At 34.1% G+C, this 21,552-nt stretch overlaps 4 protein-coding genes across 4 annotated transcripts; 3 read left to right on the top strand and 1 right to left on the bottom strand.

Annotated features, from left to right (window-relative positions):
* The first annotated feature begins 1,636 nt into the window (after nucleotides 1-1,636).
* Nucleotides 1,637-2,581, top strand: LOC133782078 (uncharacterized). Its single transcript, XM_062221259.1, has one exon. It carries the CDS (start codon nucleotides 1,637-1,639, stop codon nucleotides 2,579-2,581), a length of 945 nt encoding a protein of 314 aa, XP_062077243.1.
* Nucleotides 2,582-5,415: 2,834 nt separating this feature from the next.
* Nucleotides 5,416-8,452, top strand: LOC133812911 (uncharacterized). Its single transcript, XM_062246748.1, has 7 exons — nucleotides 5,416-5,570; nucleotides 5,665-5,797; nucleotides 6,399-6,502; nucleotides 6,593-6,764; nucleotides 6,876-7,016; nucleotides 7,120-7,208; nucleotides 7,296-8,452. The coding sequence occupies exons 1-7, from the start codon at nucleotides 5,479-5,481 to the stop codon at nucleotides 8,122-8,124; spliced, it is 1,560 nt and encodes a 519-aa protein (XP_062102732.1). The 5' UTR covers nucleotides 5,416-5,478; the 3' UTR covers nucleotides 8,125-8,452.
* Nucleotides 8,453-10,182: 1,730 nt separating this feature from the next.
* LOC133812910 (lysine histidine transporter-like 8) lies at nucleotides 10,183-13,950 on the top strand. Its single transcript, XM_062246746.1, has 3 exons — nucleotides 10,183-10,790; nucleotides 11,708-12,272; nucleotides 13,159-13,950. The coding sequence occupies exons 1-3, from the start codon at nucleotides 10,354-10,356 to the stop codon at nucleotides 13,777-13,779; spliced, it is 1,623 nt and encodes a 540-aa protein (XP_062102730.1). The 5' UTR covers nucleotides 10,183-10,353; the 3' UTR covers nucleotides 13,780-13,950.
* Nucleotides 13,951-16,279: 2,329 nt separating this feature from the next.
* Nucleotides 16,280-20,615, bottom strand: LOC133812909 (protein S-acyltransferase 10). The gene is made up of 11 exons (XM_062246745.1): nucleotides 20,315-20,615; nucleotides 20,073-20,187; nucleotides 19,826-19,900; nucleotides 19,650-19,721; nucleotides 19,425-19,550; nucleotides 18,801-18,834; nucleotides 18,341-18,450; nucleotides 17,447-17,533; nucleotides 17,148-17,231; nucleotides 16,806-16,871; nucleotides 16,280-16,705 (listed from the first exon to the last, which is right to left on the bottom strand). Exons 1-11 carry the CDS (start codon nucleotides 20,406-20,408, stop codon nucleotides 16,531-16,533), a joined length of 1,038 nt encoding a protein of 345 aa, XP_062102729.1. The 5' UTR covers nucleotides 20,409-20,615; the 3' UTR covers nucleotides 16,280-16,530.
* Between the last annotated feature and the right edge of the window lie 937 nt (nucleotides 20,616-21,552).

The following is a 21,552-nucleotide window of genomic DNA, read 5'->3' as shown; positions in this document are numbered from 1 at the left end:
AAAATCATTATGTTTCCATTAGTTTTGAGTTGGGTGAGATGTGACAACATAACTTCATAACTTACCAAAACTACAAACAAATCCCACATTTTCTGACATGAGGGCCTAAATAAAGTTAGATATTTTTGGTTTCATATCATACATTCATAAATATCTGAAAAAATAAATACCCAATTTATATAATTCAATTAACTGTATTAAAAATAAGTATTTTTCTAAAATAAATATAAATAAGAGATCTTTAACTAGAAACTCTAAGAATCTCTAAGAAAGGGTATATAATGTAATTTACATTAAATAAAAAACCCCACATTTTCTGACACGAGGTCCTAAATAAAGTTAGATACTTTTGGTTCATACATTTCATAAATATCTGAAGAAAAAACAAACTTAATTAATATCCAATTTATATAATTTAATTAATTACATTTATCCATATTACTAATGTTATTAAGTTTCTTCTTTCTACCCATTTTCATACAAACTTTCCAAGTTATATCATTCTCACATTTACACAATTCAATTCTTATAAAAAGACAAGTGAAAAAAAAACTTGAAAACTTATAAATTAGCAAGTCAGTGTGTACATTATAATAATAGAATTGCTAAGGGTCAAGGAGGTGGCATATTGTTATTTGTGAAATTTAATATTACATCTCATACATTTTAAATTTATAATTATTATGGGGTACCACTAACCAATTATATGGTGTCACCTCTTGTGGTATTGGACACTAGCGATAGCAAAAAAACCTGGTAGATTGAGGCGGGTCGGAGCCCTGACCTGACGGGGCGACCCTTGATCCGGATATAAGCGGGACGAAAACGGGGTGGGTTGAGATACGACCCAACCCACTAGCAATTGAATTGGGTCAGATCACTACCCGACCTGATTGTTGTTTTTTTTTTTTATAATAAATAATTTTTTTAAAACTAATTACTACCACTATTTATGGTGATATACGATCCAAATATATATATAAGACAAAATATATTTAAGAGAGATAGAAGATAAAATTCATGTTTTGCTTTGAAATATATTAAATTTTATTTTATTTTAGTATGCAAGACCATTTATAAAAAAAATTAGGCAACTCGTTTATATTTAGCATGAAAGATTTTTTTGCCATTTATTTTTATATTTTAATATTTTTTTAAAATTAGTCCTTCTTTTATTAAAAGAAAAAAAAAATACTGGATCGGGTTTGACTTGCTCTATCACATCCAGGGTGGGTCTGACCCGACCCACATCAAAAACTTTAACGGGGCGAGTCAGGTTGGGACAGGAGCTTAGCAAGTCGGGACAGATCTTTAGTAGGGCAAGGCCGATTCGCCCCATTTACATCTATGTTGAGCACCTTAAAGTGGCAAATAATAATAATAAAATAATGAGTATTTAAAGAAAGGAAAAAAATAGATAATGAAGATGCATTCTTCACCTAGAAATTTTTCTAAAAATGGGTGTATGATGTATAATTTTTACATTAAATACAAACCCCACATTTTTTGGCACGAGGGCATAAAAAAAGTTAGATTCTTTTGGTCCATAAATGCACAAATATCTACTAATTAATTACTACTATTATAAATTGTGGAACTCATTCACTAACCAAATCATATACTAAAAATAATAAAAATGCCTTCTTTCACCCAACAAAAGCCATCTTCTTCAACTCGTTACAACATTCGATCTAACACCTTACCAGTTCGATCACATCCCACAACACAAAGAGTGGAACAAGAGTTGACCAAGCTCAACCTCATCAGATCCAATGAGCTCTCATCATCATCATCATCATCACTATGCAACTCACTCTCTGGTCTCAAAGGCTTGTACGGACAACTAGAAGATTTGCTTAGCTTACAGCTGACTCGCCAGGCTCTAGCTCAGCACCAACACCGGAAGTGGGTTCATGAGTTGGTGGACGACTCGCTCGGCTACTTGGACATCTGCTACAACACGAAAGATGTCGTTTCGATGCTCAAACAAAGCGTCAGAGACCTCCAATCAGCCATACGACGAGCCAAGGTGTTGGAAGAGAACTCAACGACGACGAGTACTGTGGTTGAAACCAGTGCGAAAGGGTACTTAGCCTTGAGAAAAAAGATGAAGAAAGCTAATTACATTGGGCAAATGGAGACCAAAAATGGTGGATTCCCACTCAATCTAGATACCCATTTGAGCGCTGTGGTTAGAGTTGTGAGAGAGACGAGTTTGGTGACCAGTTCCATCATGGGGTCACTTTGTTTGTTCTTGTCCACACCTCTGTGGAAGCCAAAGCCGAGTAGGTGGTCACTGGTGTCGATCATGGCTCAGAAAGGGAACCATAGTAATCAGGAGAATAATAGTCATTTGAATGAGTTGGAAGGAGTGGACATGGCAGTGAGGGGTTTGTTGAGTAGTGAAAATGAGGGTTTTGAAGATGATGATGACGATGATGATGAGAAGAAGATTGAAGAAGCACAGAAAAAGTTGGAGGCTTTAGAAGCTGCCATGGAAGAGCTTGAAAATGGATTAGAAGGGTTGTTTAGGCTGTTTCTCCATAACAGAGTGTGCCTACTAAATGTTCTTTCTCAATAGTGTAGACACATTGATTTTTTTTTTTTCTGTATTTTATTAATTACTTTTTTCTGTATAATCTTTCTCAAATGAATGGTAAATTGTAATTATCACTAGCATTAGATTTTATTATTTCATAGTAAGATATTTTTTTTCTTTCTTTTCAAAGGATATGCTATAGAAATTTGAATGCCATATTTTTGTTTGACTCTCTCTCAAACCAAATAAACAAAGTCTCAAAAGAAAAACTAAGTTGAGCTCTATTAAAAATGATACAGAAACATCCCTGATTGCTACAAGTTCTGGAATTTCCTATTTAAGAAGAAGAAGAGGGAAAGATAGACCATTGACAAATCGGACTGAGACATTCATTTCTTTCGTTATTTAGAAAAACGACGTCAAGTCAAAAAAGAAAGAATAAAATTTAGGGAAAACGGCATCATTCCTGACAAGCGACATTATCGCGGAAAACGACACAATCAGAAAAAACAATATCGTTTCGGAAAACGACATTATTCTGGTAAAGCGACATCTTTATAAAAAACGACATCAATACTTATAAGCGACATTAAAATAGGGGAAACGACATAATTATGAAAAAAAGATACCAATCCTACAAACGACATAATTTAATTAAAACGACATGGATATATATTCTTGTGATATTTGCAGCGAAAATACCTAAGTTTTGAAAATTATGACACTTAAATACCTAACTCTTTTTTTTTTGCGACTAAAATACTTTCCGTTACACTTTCTTGGTACACGTTGGTACCTCGCCGTTATCTAACAAGTCAACGCTTACATGGCAGCTTCTGATTGGTCCAAATAAATAATTTTTATTTAAAAATTAGAAAATGTATTAAAAATTCAATTTTATATAATTAAAATTTTAAAAATCAATTTAAAAAAATAATATATATAAATTAAATGAAATCTTAAAACAAAATTAAATAAATTAAAATCTGATTGGAAAATTTAACTTAAACTAAATACTAATATAAATTAAATTCTTTCTTAAAAACAATAGTAATTTTTATTTCTCTCCCACCCGATTCTTCATCTTCCTCATCTTCTTCATTTTTTTTCATGGGTGTTGGCTTGGAGAAAATAGAGGCAACCTCTTCCCCTTTTCTTCTTGTTTTTTTTCCCTTTCCGCAGGTGGAGTGCAGATCTGTGTAAGTGGAGGAGGCTGGAACATGGTCTTCGTGCTGATCGAGCAATATCGTCGGTGGGGGAGGCTAGGTGACGAACAAAATATGGGTTTGACAGAGGTTTTGGAGTCGCCATGCTCAAGGGTGGTCGGAGTTCCATCAAAGCTAGCCCCGTCGGCATCGCACATCCATCTTCTCCAGCCTAGATGCCGACTGTTGAGCTCCATCCAAGCAGATCCAAATCTGTGCTCTTTGTCCTCCTTCGGTCCAAGCAATCCCAGCCTTGAATCCATCTTCTCCAACCTAGCAACCCAGAAAAAAAAAAAAAAAAAAAAAAAAAAAAAAAAGAGGAAGAACAATGAAGATGAAGAATCGGGAGCGAGATAGAAAAAAATTGTATTTGTTTTAATTAGATTTTTAGTTTTAGGTATTTTGAATAATGATTTTTAATTTTAATTTAATTAAAAATATGATTTTTAAATAAAATTTTAATTCTTTATTAGATTTTTAGAGAGTTTTATTTAATTTTTAAATAGAAATTCAATTATTAATAACGTGGATCAATCAGAAATTTCCGTATAGGCGCTGACATGCTAGATAACGGTGAAGTACCAACGGGTGCCAAGAAAGTGTAATGGGAAGTATTTTAGCCGCAAAAAAAAAGACTTAGGTATTTAAGTGTCATAATTTGCAAAACTTAAGTATTTTTTCCGCAAATATCCTTATATTCTTTTTACTTTTTTTACAGAAGTATTCTTTTTTAATAATCACCTATTTTTAATATCATCAAAATATAAATTCACACATCAATACCATTTTGGCCCCTTTATTTTTCTCGAATACACGATCGGTTCATGTGTGTTTGTTAAATGATAATTTAGATCCTATATTTTACAAAATTGATCAAAATAGTACACAAGACCCGATTTTGATCAAAATATTTTCAATTATAAGATCAATTCTCGGGTTGTTAATGATGCGATGAGCTCAGAGAAGTGAAGAAAGTGGTCGAGGAGCCTTAAAAATTATTTTTGAATTTTTTTTACCGAAATTGAGTATAAGGTACTAGTTTGACCCATTTTGTAAAACACATAATTCAAATTGTCATTTAACAAAATACAAAGACCAGTCACGTATTTAGAAAAATACAAGGGTCAAACTTAATATTTTCCCAACTTTTTTTCTTATTTGGACAAATTGAGATTGAAACATTTGTTTTTACAAAAATAATTGAGAAATCAAACATTAAACTATGAGAAACTCTATATTCTTAACACATTATCATCCAAATTCGAATCTCCATGCTCATTTTTTTCGTAATCCCAATTTTGAAGTACAATAATGTCACCACAATTGTAAATTTAAAAAAATTTGTTTGATTTATCGTAATAATCAATGTAAATGTTCTAAGAACTTATTAGGCCCAATAGATTTATTAGTCGGGTGGGCCTGGCATGATGATTAGACAGGCCCAATCGATCTTAAATCGATGACTCTTTTCCCGAGGGTGTACGCGTGGCTAAATGAGACAGCTGCATCGGATTCTTCTCGTCCATCTCGTAACGGCTATTTTTCTGATCAATCAAAGTCCATCATAAACGACGATAAAGTCAAATAAAGGTTGGTCGGCAATAAATGTGGACCGTCAGATCAAAAAACACATCTTTACAACCCATTCAAGCCGTTACTTTAACTACTCACTACTCTACCATCTTCGCACTCTCTCTCTATTCCTACTAGAATAAGAATATTCATTCCTCAGCGATGACCGTCGCCACCGTAGCCACAACCCACACCAAGAAGCTAATGAAGTTCGGTCTCTCACTTTTCCGGAGAGGCTTCAATGCTTCCAAATGGTACATTTTCTATCTGGGTTTTCCTCTGTTTCCTTTTTTGTCGTCATTTTCATCATAAAAATTTCATCTTTTTATTTTATTTTATTTGTAACAGTAAAACAGCTGCTAAAATGGCGGTGGCTAGGATAAAGCTGCTCAAGAATAAGAGACAGGTGGTGGTCAAGCAGATGAGGCGTGACATTGCGTTGCTCCTCCAGTCCGGTCAAGACGCCACCGCTCGCATTAGGGTTCTTAACTCGCTCTCTCTCTCTCTCTCTCTTGTTCTTTTTAACTTGTTTGTATCCATAACAAACATATTAGGATTAGGAATTTATGGGATTCTGTATTCATGCATTTATCATCGAAAAAACATTACTTTAATCATTTTTCCATTTGATTCGGGATATTTAGCTAATATAACAATATAAATGTTTGAAATCAGCTAAATACACTCTTTGATTTTACATTCAGCGACCCTGTGGATCGTTCGGTGTAAATTTAGGATTGCTTGAATGATTGTCAGAATTGTTTATAGGTCTCTGAGTGTAATTTTACCACAAAATTTAACATGTTATTAAAAGTTATTTTAACAAATGATTCATTTTTCTTGATACCCTTACTCTAAATAGTTATTACATTTGTTTTGTTGTGGAATACAATTTAGATTTCCAATGGAGCTGTGTAGAATACATTTACTCTAAATGGTTATTTTCTTGATAAGAGGAGGAGGAAGTTTGGTCACTATTTGTTGTCATCTTTATAATCATGAGAGTTTTTTGTTTTGTTTTGTTTTATGCTATTTAACAAAGAGAAACAAAACTTACTAGGAGTGTGTTTTATGGTTGTTAGGTTGAACATGTGATGAGAGAGCAGAATGTATTGGCTGCAAACGAGTTCATTGAACTCTTCTGTGAGTTGATTGTGTCAAGACTTTCAATAATTGCAAAGCAAAGGTAAAAAAAAAAAATCTGTTTTTGTTTTGTTGTGCTATTCAACTGTTGAAAACAAGTTCTTTTTTTTGCTAATGTTTCTCCAATTTTCAGAGAATGCCCAGCTGACCTGAAAGAAGGCATTGCTAGTTTAATATTCGCTGCTCCAAGGTGCTCAGAAATTCCAGAACTTGTAGCAATCAGGGATGCTTTTGAGAAGAAGTATGGAAAGGATTTTGTATCTGCTGCTACTGATCTGCGGCCCAGCTGCGGTGTTAATCGAATGGTGAGGCATTCATTGCCTTCATGTCTGAGATTACTTGCATGAGTCTGAGATTCCTCTTGTTTAGAACATATTCTGCTTTATATGAATGAGTTGGGGTTTTTTTTTTCACAGCTCATTGACAAGCTCTCTGTTAGAACTCCCACTGGGGAATCCAAATTGAAGATCTTGAAGGAAATAGCCAAGGAATACCAGATAGAATGGGACACAACAGAAACCGAACAGGAACTTCTCAAGCCTCCGGAAGAGCTTATAGTTTGTTCCTCTCTCATTCTCATTCTCATTGTTACTCACTCTCACACCCAATTATAGATCTTTTACCATATTATATGATGTTCTCTTGCCTTATTTTTTTCAGGAAGGACCACGCAGTTTTGTTAGTGCTACAAGCTTCCCTGTGACGCCTGTGCCAAACCAATCTGTTGAGCTTAACAAGTCAACTACAAGGTAAGTTGGGCCATTGCATTCATCATTTTCACAAAAAAAACTCAAAGGCATTTCAAGATTGTCAATCTCATTATGTTGTTTTTCTAGCTCTTCTTTACCGAGGAGGGCAACAATTGGTGACAGCAACTGTGGTGGTGGCGGCATGCGTTTTGAGGACTCAGCCTCTGCTGCTAAAGAAGCTGCAAAATGCGCTAATGAAGCAATTGCTGCTGCAAATGCTGCTGCTTTTCTTGCCAACAAAGACCCGAATCCTGCATCTTATCAGGCGCCATCTTTTGGTCAGAAGCCTTCAAGCGTCAACATTGGATATCAAACCACCTCCGGTGCATCTTCCACTGATCGATTCATTCCAGATGGCCCGCCTTCCCCGATCAACTCTCAATACATGGATAATCAATACAGAAAAACTTCAGGGACTAGGATACATGCGTCTCAGAGTTTTGATGGGTCTGATTCTCATTATGCAAGCAATGAGGATACAGGCCATAACGACAAATACAACATGGATAATCAATACAAATCTTCAGGAGCTAGGACATATGTGTCTCAGAGATGTAATGGGCCTGATTCTTCTCATTATCCAAGCAATAATAACGACACATGCTTTGACAACAACAACAACATGGACAGTAGAAAAATGTACAGGAGGCATACCTACAATGCTCCATCTGCACATTCAGGCATAAAGTTTGACCAATCAGACAGTGATGAAGAATTCGAAGAGGAGGAGACACCGCATGGTGGTGGTGGCGGCGGCTTTGGTATTCTGCCACCTGGCAGGCTCCCACCTCCAGTGCCATCATCACAAGTGCAGAGGCAGGATTCAGCTCATGCTGTCCATCCAAAACTGCCGGATTATGATGCACTTGCTGCTCGTTTTGAAGCTCTCAAGCATCATCGCAAATCTCTACCTTGACCTTTTTGTCCATCTGTTTCCTTTGGCTCTTATATTATAAATATATACGTATATGATATGATACACTATACATGGACGATGAATGATGTCATTTGGTCATAGTAGTAGATATTTCTAAATAATGCATATAGGAGAAGTTATATTTCTTTTTTTTGTTGTTGGGTATACTCAAAACTACAATTTCCTAGGAAGAAAGTACTTATAATTCTTATTCTTTTGTCAAAGCTGGTTTTTTTTATTGTAATGCAAAGATCTGGAAAAGAAAAGCGGTGTGGTTGAATAGATAATATGAAAACATTATTAATACGTATTCTGTTTTTGTGTATGACTTTTTGGATTTTGCTTTAATGGCTTTTTGGGCTTTTGACCTTTGACTTGGGGGGGATATAACAGAAGAATAAATAGCTTCAAACCCAAGTCTATATGACATTTTCAACTCTAGTCTGATTGTTCACACTACTTAATTACTTTATTTTATTTATTGTAGTCAAAATAAAAACTACCCCATCACCAACTTCCACCCAATTTCACAGCGCCAATAACAAAATTATTATAATATTTTCTCTGAAAATAGTCATCAAGTTCATACTCAAGTGAGATGAATTTTATCTATCTGCATAGCCATACCGTTAATGACATGATAATGATCTTTACCAATCCAAAGAAAGAAAGAAAAAAAAAACCTTACATGGATTGACTTTAGTGGCGGCTATTACTTCATAAATTACATAAAACTCTCATTTTGAAATGAAAGGAAAAAAACAAAAAACAAAAAGTGTTATCATTTGGTTAAGTCTAAAGTACACATTTTGTTATTATTTCTCAAAGTTACAAAAAGGGTTTCTTAATCATGTTAACAACCACAATAATCTGAACAGTACATACCCATTAGCCTTTTATTTTTAATATATTGCTCAAATTCAAAAACAAAAAAAAATGTTTGTATTATCTATTAATATCAGGAGGACCATATATATTGCAGCAGTCTTCTCTGTGAACCAAGAAAGACCACCCTTATTGACTAAAATGTTCACCAACCTTAGATAGACACAAAACGGTGTTGTGCACCATGCCATTTGCTAATTTTTTAATTATTTTCTTTAATAATATTTTCCCAAAATACCACACATGGTCGTTGAAACTCCAATATTATAGAATTAGATGATATTAAGGGACAACCGACTGGCCCTACTACCTCGACGTTTCTTCAAGAAGTATCATATTGACCACTATGGGTCTCCACTTCATACAAACTTTTCTTTATAACAATATACATAGTCCAAAAAGCTTATCATAACAAATTAAGCAAACTTTAATATGAATTTTTTTTTATAGGCTTCACTTTAAGTCCTACTAATAAGGCTCTAAGTATTCTCGACCTTTGAATAGTTTTTGACACGATCTTTTTTTTATGACTGTGTATACTGAAGCTATTTAGAGCATTACTGCGATTTTTAGAAAATTCTGAATAATTTACAGTATCAAAAATTAAGTTTAAACATGTTGTTACACTTATAATTAATTTTTTTTATACGCGTGGAAAGCAACATGTTTAAACCTAGTTAGTTTTCGTACCTGTATATTATTTGGAATTTTCTAAAAATTTACAAAATGCTCTAAACAACTACAATATACACGGTCAATAAAAAAGATCGCACCGAAAATTATTCACGAGCCGTGAAAAGCTAAACCGATAGGGCTTAAAATGAAGTCCAACAAAAAAATTCTCCAATATATAAAAATAAATTCCAAAGACGATGGTGGTAGGAGGGTAGGGAAGCAGCCAATGTTGTCCGTCAAACAAAATGCCTTCTGTTAAAGAAATATTAGTTCTTTAGACCAATAATTGTGACGTTTTGTAACTTATTAATTATTGAATGAACATCTTCCTCTTAAGTCTCCATACACACTGTTACACAACACCTACTCCAACTCTCTCTCTCTCTCTCTCTCTCTCTTAGCAAGTTCCTTGAAACACCTTCTCTCTCTCTATATATATAAACCAGTCTGCATGAGCTTTTCATCAAGGCAATACTACAGAGAAAGAGAGCTTATATCTATATGTATAGCTTTAGCTAGAAACTAATAACTCTAGCAAAGCTTTATAGCTAGCTCTCTTTCTCTTTTTACAGTCTTCGATTGTGCATGAGATTTTCATCAAGGCAAGACTGAAAGAGAGCTTTAGCTATACATAGAAACTAACTCTCTAGACCAAAGGGTTATATTAAAATGAGTCGAGAAACCAATCACGAGATAAACTCAGCTCCCATAACGCCGAGGCCATCAGCACCAGCAGCGGCTCAACCACCGGTGTCGTGTCCACCGTCGCAGTATCACTCGCCATCTTTGTCGAGGTCGCCTCTGCTAGATGGGGCTGCACATGGTGATGGTCACCCACCACCACCGTCTCAAAGCAAGACTCCTAAGACCCCTAGAACCCCACGACTCTCCATCACCCCAAGACAGCTTCTCACACCGTTCATAACTCCTTTGGGAAGCCCGGTTAGGAAGGCTTTGAGGCTCACCAAGCTTGACCCTCAAGACGCTTGGTTACCCATCACTGAGTCTAGAAATGGCAACCAATACTATGCTGCTTTCCATTCTTTGTGTTCTGGTATCGGTATTCAAGCTCTTGTTCTTCCTGTGGCCTTCACTATTCTAGGATGGTAAGCCTTCTTATGTATTATCATGGCTGTTTGGGTTTCTCGCTAAGTTTTTTTTTTTACATATAAAATTCTTAGTTTTTGAATTTTTATACAGAAAAATACTAAAATTGTTAGTAAAAACCTTAGAATCTCGATTTTTTTGCTCTTTCACAACTCAATTCATTAGCACTAATATCAAAACTATCCATGGAAAAAATGACTTAACTGTTACTCTTGTTACATGGGATTTTGTTTAGTTCATCATTTATGCATATATACTTTTAGAAAAAGGTTGACTAATCAACCATAGTAAAGTGAATGAAATCTTACTTTTGTGTATTGTTACACATTACTTGTGAATAGATTTTTGCTTTAGGAAAAATCTATAAATAAGACCTGATTGTTCTCAGTTACAATTACACCTAATACTAAGATTGTTAGAAAAATGTTGACTAATCAACTATTGTAAAGTGAATGAAATCTTACTTTTGTGGTTTGTAAATAAATGAAATCTTATATAGTAAAGTGAATGAAATCTTACTTTTGTGGTTTGTAAATAAATTAATGTTATTTTGTGGTTTATAAAGTGAATGAAATCTTAGTTTTGTGGGTTTGTCTCACAAACCAAGATTTCATTCACTTTCCTATATAATTTTGATTAGTCAACTTTTTTCTAAACTTAATACTAAGATTGTTAGAAAAATGTTAATCAACTATTGTAAAGTGAATGAAATCTTACTTTTGTGGTTTGTAAATGAATGAAATCTTATATAGTAAAGTGAATGAAATCTTACCTTTGTGGTTTGTAAATAAATGAATCTTATTTTGTGGTTTGCAAAGTGAATGAAATCTTACTTTTCCTATAATTTTGATTAGTCAACCTTTTTCTAAACTATACAAATATATATACTTATATTATATTGGTGTATTTGATTCAGGACATGGGGAATAATCTGCTTAACACTAGCATTCATATGGCAACTCTACACATTATGGATACTAGTTCAACTCCACGAGTCAGTAGAGACCGGTATGCGTTACAGCAGATATCTCCAACTATTCAGTCTAACATTTGGAGAAAGACTAACAAAGCTACTAGCCTTGTTCCCAATCTTGTACCTATCTGGGGGCACGTGTACGGCTCTGATCATCATAGGAGGATCAACGGGGAGGAGCTTCTTCCAGATAGTATGTGGACCAGAGTGTGCGAGGGAGCTGACCACCGTGGAGTGGTACTTGGCGTTCACATGCGTGGCGGTGGTGCTGTCTCAGCTGCCTAACATGAACTCAATCGCCGGTGTTTCACTCATTGGAGCCATTACAGCAGTTGGGTATTGTACCATGATTTGGGGTGTGTCTGTGCACGAGGGCAGGCTTCCTAATGTGTCTTATGACCCCATTAGAGCTGGTAGCAGTGTTATGGAGCAGATATTCAGTGTGTTCAATGCTCTTGGGATTGTTGCTTTTGCTTTCAGAGGCCACAATCTTATCCTTGAGATTCAGGTAAATTCTCGTTTATTGAGTAGTTAAAGTTGATGATCAAGATATTTGGAAACTTAATTAGGCCAAAATTAAAGTCTATATCTAGGTAGGATTCATGTCATTATTAATTAATGATTATTCTCTGAATTCAAACTTGATGAGGGAGTTTGGTTTGGTTTTGAGTTAGGTAGGTGCTCACCTAATAATTTCAATACAAGTTTCCAAAAGAGGGTTAAGTAATATTAGTTATAACAAGTAGTATTTAATTACCTAATAAAGTATTAAGTTGTAAGAAAGTTGGTGTTTTTTACTAGATTAAGTTAACATTTTCTACCTAATCACCACTCGGTCTCAAAAGCAAGAAAAAGACATGAGTTTGAATCTTACATGTTCTCACCAACCAAATATTCTTACATACATGGAGTCATTTTCATTACAATATTTGCATATAGGGCTTCTTTTAAGTTCTACTGTGTGTGGGACTATTAACTCTTCTCAACTTTTGAATAGTTTTTTATGTAATTTTTTTTATGACTGTATATATTGTAGTCGTTTAGAAAATTCTGCAAATTTTCAGAAAATTTCGAATAATTTACCGTACCAAAAACTAGGTTCAAATATGTTACTTTCCGTGCATAAAAAAAAATTAGTCACGCGTGCAACAACATGTTTAAACCAAATTTTTGGTACTGTAAACTATTCAGAATTTACTAAAAAACGCGTCGATACTCTAAATAGTTACAATATACATAGTCATAAAAAAAAATTATACTGAAAATTATTTAAAGATCGAGAACACTGAGAGTCTCACCAGTAGCACCTAAACTTAAAGTGAAGCCTGCGAGGGAATTGTCATGTATATATATATATTAATAAGATTGATATAAACTAATAATAATCCATGCAGGCCACCATGCCATCGAGTGAGAAGCACCCTTCGCACGTGCCAATGTGGAAAGGAGTGAGAGTTTCATACACTCTGATAGCTGCATGCCTATACCCTCTAGCCATCGGAGGCTACTGGGCATACGGCCACTTGATCCCAGCCAACGGCGGAATGCTCACAGCCCTCTTCCAGTTCCACTCCCGGGACGTGTCGAGCTTCGTCTTGGGCCTAACAAGCTTCTTCGTCATAGTAAACGCACTCTGCTCCTTCAACATCTACGGCATGCCCACGTTCGACGACATAGAGTCCAAGTACACCAGCAAGAAGAAGAAGGCCATGCCGTGGTGGCTGCGCGCGTTTTCTCGAACCATGTTTGGCTTCTTCTGCTTCTTCATTGCCGTTGCTCTGCCATTCTTGGGAAGCTTGGCTGGCCTCATTGGTGGCCTTGCACTGCCCGTTACATTGGCTTATCCTTGTTTCATGTGGCTCAAGATCAAGAAGCCTAAGAAGTTCAGTCCCATCTGGTGCCTCAACTGGTCTCTTGGGGTCTTGGGGATGTTTCTTAGTGTTGTGATTGTTGCTGCTGGGCTTTATGTTGTTGTTGAAACTGGTGTTGAAGTCAGTTTCTTCAAGCCTCACTAATAATCAGATACAATATCATCATGTGTAGAAGAGATTAAGTTGAGAACAATGACTACCAATATTGTGTGTTGTTGTTCTATTTTTATTAAACCAATATTGAGATTGTATCTCTCCCACCCAAGTGTGTTATTTATACCCCATCTATAAATACCATTGATTATAAAAAATTTAGTTCGAGTGTGATTTTCTGAAACCTCCCTAATCAATATATATTGTATGTAGGAGATTAAGTTGAGATGAATATACCATGTATAAATACTACCACTTTCTTAGTAACTCACAAAAATAATGAGGCTACATCTAAAAATCAATTGGTGATTAGTGAAGTTACACATGTTTTTATTAATGGTTTAATATTCTTACACTTATTCCATGTGGGACACAATAGTCTAATATCCCCTCAAGATGGTGGCGATTTTTTTTTCAGCTTGCTTATTTTTTTGGATCTCAAGTGTCTTTTTGTATTATGCAAATCTCGTGTGACTTGGTTCACTCTTTTGGATCGAATGCCCGCTAAGGAATTGGCTCTTGATACCATGTCAAGAATCATGAGGCTTCATTTAAAAATCAATTGGTGATTAATGAAGTTACACATGTTCTTATGAATGGTTTAATATTCTTACACTTATTACATGTGGGACACAATAGTCTAATAATAATTATTTTAATATTATTTTATATATTAAAAAAAATCATAATATTTTAAGATGTCGAAATTTGATTTCGGTATCATAAACTACTCATGATTTATTAAAAGTTCGTAGTAATTTATGTAACTACATTATACACCCTCGTGTCTATGTAAAAAAAATACTAAGAATAGCTTTAGGTAGTAATTAAAAACCCAATAATTTTAATATATTGTAAACAAGTATTGGGATTTTATTAATTTTGTAAGTGTGTTATTTTAATAAATACCATTATTGAGTCATAATTGGCATTTTCTTCACCTTTTCTACTTTTCAAAGTCACAAGTGTGTCAACTCCTCAAGATAACTAAGCACGGTTTCAGTCTGAAATGTCTTTGATCTTACTCTATTTTATTTATATATTTTTTAAACAAATATTGAGATTGTATTTCTCCCCCACCACCAAGGGTGTGTTATTTTAACCCCATCTATAAATACCATTGATTGATTATAAAATCTTTTAGTGCAAATCCCACTTGAAAAGTGTATACATTCAAAAATACACAAGGGTTTTGAGATTGAATTTCATGTATTTTACCATACACCACATTTTATTTCTAGACCACTTTTCACATTCTAACATAATATTAAGAGCCAAAGAAAACTCTAACTAGTATGTATCCGATCCAAATCCAAAATTAGTCCAAAAAGAGAGCCAAAAGCCCGGGATAGTGAGCAAAAAAAAAAAGTCAATGAGTTACTTATGATCGAACCGTTCAAGATTGTTGAGCAAAAATAGTCACCATCTTAAAATGATATTAGAGAAAAATATTCCATATAAAAAGTGTGTATGTGAATTTAACAATACATAAAAATATGAGTTACTACATTTATTACTAATTGATTTTGAAATTGAATCACCTTCTCACCAATTTCCACGTCCTACACACAAATGTGAATCACTAATCATGATTATTGACTACTTTTTCTTGACTTTATATATCTCTGAAACAAAACAAAATAGTGCAAACTAAAGTGTTTGTTATTTCAACCCCCCGTTGTAGAAATACCATTGCTTGTAAAATTCTAGCTCAATGTGAATCATCATTGGTCATAATTATCGACTATCTTTTTCACCTTATTATTATCTCTTTCAGTGTGTGATGACACTTTAGAGAGAGGCCATACTTTTCAACGTTGGAGACATTTGAAGTAGCTCCTTCAACTGAGAGATCAGTGTGTCAACTCGTCAATACAACTCAGTACAGTTTCAGTCCAAATTGGCTGCAAAATAATTGGACTTATTATGCACGTTCATGTGATGTTGCTTCAACATTATCCCATGTTGGACTCTTTCGAATCTTGCATTTTAATACGCAAGTTGCACATGGCATTATTATTTGAGAGATTTTGCTTTACAAATATAACCCTTACTATAAATTAAAGCAAATTATGGGGTTCACCCCTAAAAGAAGCGCCCCGGTGCACCCCAAGAAATTTCAAGTGAATTTCTTTTTTATGACTATGTACATTATAGTTATTTAAAATATTTGCAAATTTTTAAAAAATTCTACATAATTTACAGTGTCGAAAACAAAGTTCAAACATATTACCTTCCCTGCACATAAAATAAATTAGTCACGGTGCAACAATCTATTTTGAACATAATTTTCAACACGGTAAATTATTCAGAATTTTCTGAAAATTTGCCAAATACCCTAAATAACTACAATGCACACAGTCATAAAAAAAAATTACCAAAAATACTTTCAGAGCCAAAAACACCAGGAGTGGGTGCACTGTAGAATTCATACTTATCAAACTTGGATGAAGATTTAAGTATATATGACTTATCCCCGAAATATGGGAAATTTAAAAAAGCCTTGGAATGTTCATATAACAGCAAAATCCACAATCGTTAGTCCAGCAAAAATCACAGAATAGTGACACAAATCAACTCTATCACAAACAAAAACAGCCTAAATCCCTATTATCATCCTTGGCTTTCTCTAATGCCATTCTATTATGTGGACCAGTGTTTAACATATGCTTTCTCCCCCATTAGTTTCTTCTTTTACCAAAAGTCCAGAACCAAAAAAAAAAACAAAAAATGCAATGAACATTAGCAACAACGACAGGTTACACAATCCAAACAAGTGTAAGGTCTTGATTTTTCCTCAAGTTCCTGAGCTGTGGGCAACGGTTCCAACCTGTACTTACCGGAGCGTTCACAGCAGAAACGGAAGATATTTCTGCATACCCCGTCGCTGAAAGGATGCACTCTTCCAGCAACTCCCCTGTAAATCACACAAAAGTGAAAACTTTAACCATAATCTCTGTTGTTTTGAGGAATGTTCCCAAAACCCAATATTCTTTGGGAACAAGGAATTTACTAACCTTAGATAGGGGATGCGTCTACGTCTTACTAGTTCAAATGTAGTCTGATTTGTCATGATAAGATAGCTGCAACATGAATTGAAATTCAAATTTCCAGTTACATATTCCCTAGAAAGGTAAGTATATTTCTTCTTGGTAGTATTCTGAAATAAATGTTGAGTTAATAAGCAATGAAACATGCCAACTGCTTCTCACTTTACTTTTAACTGAGAAAGACTTGTGGGGATGAGTCATTTACCCATCTGACATTACAAAAACAGGGCGGGGAAGAAGACACAAAAGTCGCGTATATAAGAAAGTTTATGCTAAAAGAAAATTAAATTACTATGTTCGAAACTTTACCTATGGAAAACTAAGAGGAGGACCAGAAAGATCAAGGAAATTGATAAAATGATCAACAGCAATATCACGAGTCCAACCTTCCACCTGATAACAAACATCAAATTACATTGGAACAAGTTACTTGTCCAGACAAGCAAATGAAACTCAATTAGAAGAAGAAAAAATTCCCAAGAACCAACATATTATAAATTTAAAATGCTTTGGTGGTTCATTCATTGATTTTTGTAGGGGATCTGGTTTTATAAAGCACCAAAGCTCATTAACAGAATCATTGCATTGATGTCAAAAAGATACTGTACCAAGCCCTTGCTATATTAGACTTCAAGAAAGCGATGTAAAGAAATCCAGTCCAAACGCACAAAGCTGTTTCTTCAAGAATGTACCACCTGAGATATTTTTTGCAAACAGTCAAAGAAGATTCATAATAGTATCCTTGAGTTTGGAAAACATGACCATAAAATTATAATATTTTGAATGTAGATGAAATATCTCAATTAATACATCGAGTTAAAAAGCCTTAACTAGAGCCGAAACTCTAGACTCGCAAAATATCTAACAATTAGGCAACCTAGTAAACAACTCATTTCACAACAATAGTAATTCCAAAATGTATTGAGCTCATCTTTTTTAATTCAACTTCTTCTCTAACCTCACAATATTTGAGAAGCAGGAAATTATAACAATTGCTATGTAAAGTACCCAAGAGGAACTCAAATTTTAGACCTTGTAAGAGCATACCACATGACCGATTGTTTGAACTATCCTTATTGGATAGTTCTCTTTTTTCTTTTTATCCTAGAACAACAATGAGTTAGAGTTCTGCATTTTCATTTTCTAGAATAACAATGAACTGGCCTTCTTTTTCTTTTTTTGGGGAAGCGAATTGACCTTTTTTTTTTTGTTAAATAATGATGAATAAAGCACAGTTTATACACTACCTTAAAATAATAATAAAAAAATTAAGAAGAAATATTTTACAGATACCTAAAGTCGATCTATAAATATATATATGAAGATATAAATATACTATTGAAATAATTTCAACAACCCAGTGCATTTTACAATAAAATTAACAGATCTTGCCTGGCTGACATCAGCTTTGAGAATGCAATTTTCAAAAACCAAATTAAACTATTAACTCCCATATTGCAATTCATTTATGGGAAAATGTAAAGCATGACTTTAATACTCACCAAAATTTACAATGATTACCCTGGCCAATGCATGTTCCTAGCCAAACGCAATGGTGATCAAATTGGAGGACACATCTATCACAATCATGACAATGCTTTGCTCGTGGAGGCTGCGTATTAAATGTAAGAAAATTTGTAAGTATAAAAATTGCCCACTGAAGAAAAAATAGAGAATAAAGAAAAAATATTCGGTATTAGTCATATAATGTAATGAAATGACGATATTATCATCAACATAGATAATACTAAGTTCTTAAACCAAAAATTAAGTTTTAGACATGTTAGTAATAATGTAATATAACGTAATGAAATGGCAAACATTCTTAGCCAGAAAAGTAGAACAGTTGAATTTCTCAAGATAAAAAGTTAAATAAGACTTAGAGAGAAGAAGGAATGTAGAGAAAAATGTAACAAGGTCCATCCTAAGATATTGAAGATGCAAGCAATAAAATGTAAGTACCTGTTCAATATTACAGTAGGAGCAAGTTAAGGTTCTGCAAGAATCAAAATGAATTATTCAGTGTTGTGATCTCAAATAATTTTACTCAAACCTGATGTGATACTGTAATTAAAAGAATTAGCAACATTACAAGGGAGATTAAAATAATCATTGATCTTCTTTGCAGCTTGAAAGAATAAAAGTGAACTTTAGATTTTAATGATTGCTTACTATAAATAAAGGAAACTGGATAACTTCTGTTAGAATTAACATCTATTAAATTTGAGAGGTTCTGAGTAGTATCTATTGCACTTAATACACAATAGCAATTCAGGGATACAAGATACCAAAATTTGTTACAATTTCAAAATGAAAGCCAAGGAATATGAAAGAGAAATTAGAATCATGGGCACAGCGTTAATTTCATATTTATACCATGGCCCCATTGGATACAGGTCCATAAGAAAACAAACAAATGCAACTTGGAAAAAAACATGTCTGAGATGCCACATGTTCCGATTTTCTCAATTCACTCCAGCCGCTACCCACCAATTTTGGAAACCAAGATCCAATAAAGTAAGAGCAATAAACAAAGAGAGCAATAGAAATGATAACTGTACGGAAACTCAAGTAACAATTACCTACCTAATGGTGGTTCCAGGTGGATACATGCCCATCACTAGCTTGGACCAAGATGTTGTATTGTTTCCCGCCGTCTGATTCGAGTCTACAGACACAACCACACTTCCTTGTTTGCTTGAAGCAGGCTGTCTTTGCTTAAAATTTAGATTCAGAATATGAAAAACCGTTGGCATTCTCAGTCACAAAGCTGAATGTTATAACAACCAGAAAAGGGTTCATCTAACTTACCTTGAGGAAACTGCTGCTCTATTATAAACTGCATTTGACTCATTTAAAGTCCGTATCGCATCAATGACATAGCTAGAAATGAAAAATTAACAGGAAAATCAACAGCTTAAAATGGAAAAACAAGTTTAACAAGTTTCAAGCATCACAAAAGATTTATCAAAAGAACAAGCATTTACCCGGGAGAAGAGCTGGAAGTAATAAAATATTGAGTCAATGTGGCAACAAAGAGCACCAAGTATGCCAAAGTGCACCTGAAAAAAGAAAATGAAAGCTAAAAGCTTGAATTATAGTAAAGGGCATGACTTCACAAGTTCAAAAAATAAACAGAGTAAGTAGTACATTACAGTTCTCTAATGTTAAAGATTACAGCTTTGAAATTGAAATTGAGAGCAAAGCCAATAATTTTAGCTACAATTAACATACCAGGGCTCTCTTATAGTCTTTTGTATGAAATCTCGATCAATAAGAAAAAGAATAGCAGCATATACCAAATGAAGCACCACCAAGGAAACCTTCAAACCCAAAGCAGATCTTCGAGCTGAAACCAAAATCACCAAAAAACAATTTAAATACACACACAAACAAACTCTTTTCCTCAGTTTTCCGACTAACCAAACGAATTGTGCAAGTTTAGAAAGAAAGGAATAGAAAAAAGAGAAGCGTACCGGGATCGGAAAGGCAGGGGAGAAATCGCGAGCAGCGGTCCATTGAAAGATCATACAAGTCTCGAGACGGTCTGCATAGGTTTAGGATCGTCATTTAGCAGAAGAAGAAGACAATTGAATCCCTTTCAACTTCCATATTTTCCCTCAAAATCAAAACTTTCTAGGGAAAGTTTTTTAAATTTTCTGCTCCAAATAATAATAATAATAATAATTAATAAATAAATAAATAATCTCTGATCAACTGAGCTCAGCCAAATCCAGACTCTCCTCTTTTCTTTTCTTTTATTTTTATTTTTATTTCTAAAAAAAAATAAAAAGGAAAAATGGAGGAACTGTTGGTGACGAAAGATTAACACTTAACAGCCATCGATCTCAAACACCCACCGGTCAACAATCACTCAGTCTGAACCTACTCACTCATACTCTCGGCCCAGGCCCAGGCCCACAAAGGCCCAATCTTTTCTCTTACAAGCAGGGGTGAACATTTGATCCAAAAAATCCGCAAATCCGCCATACCCGCAACCTGAAAACCCAATTTTTTGCAAAAATCTGCCAAATTTGGGTTTTGGATCGGACTCCGATTTTGAAATTAAGGACACACAGGTGTAACTCGAACCCAAACATAATTAAAAAAAATTGAAAAAATTAATATTTTTTTCAAAAAAATTACCAAGGCCCAATTTGTAAAAAATCAACATTACGAAATTAACAACAAAGTTAAAAAATATATGTAAAAAGTAAAAAAAAATTAAAAAGTGTCAAAAAAATGGTATTTTTGAAATTTTTTTACCAAGGTCCATTTTCGGCCCAAAGCCTATTTTTTGACCAATCTCACCTGAAAGCTGACCAAATCTGAAACCCGAAATTATCCCAAAATCCGAAAATTTTGGACCAAATTCGGTACCACTTTCCTCCATCCGAAACCCGCAAAACCCAAACCTGATGCATCCGAAAATCTGACCCGTGTGCACCCTATAAGGCCTGGTCCAACTTATTATTATTATTATTATAGAGGAAATTACACATTAATTTTTTAAAACAAATTTAAAAAATATGACTTCAATTTTTTTTTCCAAATTTACAGATAATTTTTTTTAAAAAAAATTGTTGGTATATTATTACTGTTCCTTGAAATTTTCTTTGAGAAAATTGAAAAATTAACTATTTTGAGAAGTAAGGTAAAAATATATAATGGGTATATTTGAAAAGTTCATTTGTTTACTACCCATCTAAATAAG

This window comes from Humulus lupulus, chromosome 1 (genome assembly GCF_963169125.1).
Source record: "Humulus lupulus chromosome 1, drHumLupu1.1, whole genome shotgun sequence".
Lineage (NCBI taxonomy): Eukaryota > Viridiplantae > Streptophyta > Magnoliopsida > Rosales > Cannabaceae > Humulus > Humulus lupulus.
This window is presented reverse-complemented; position numbering and strand designations above follow the sequence as displayed.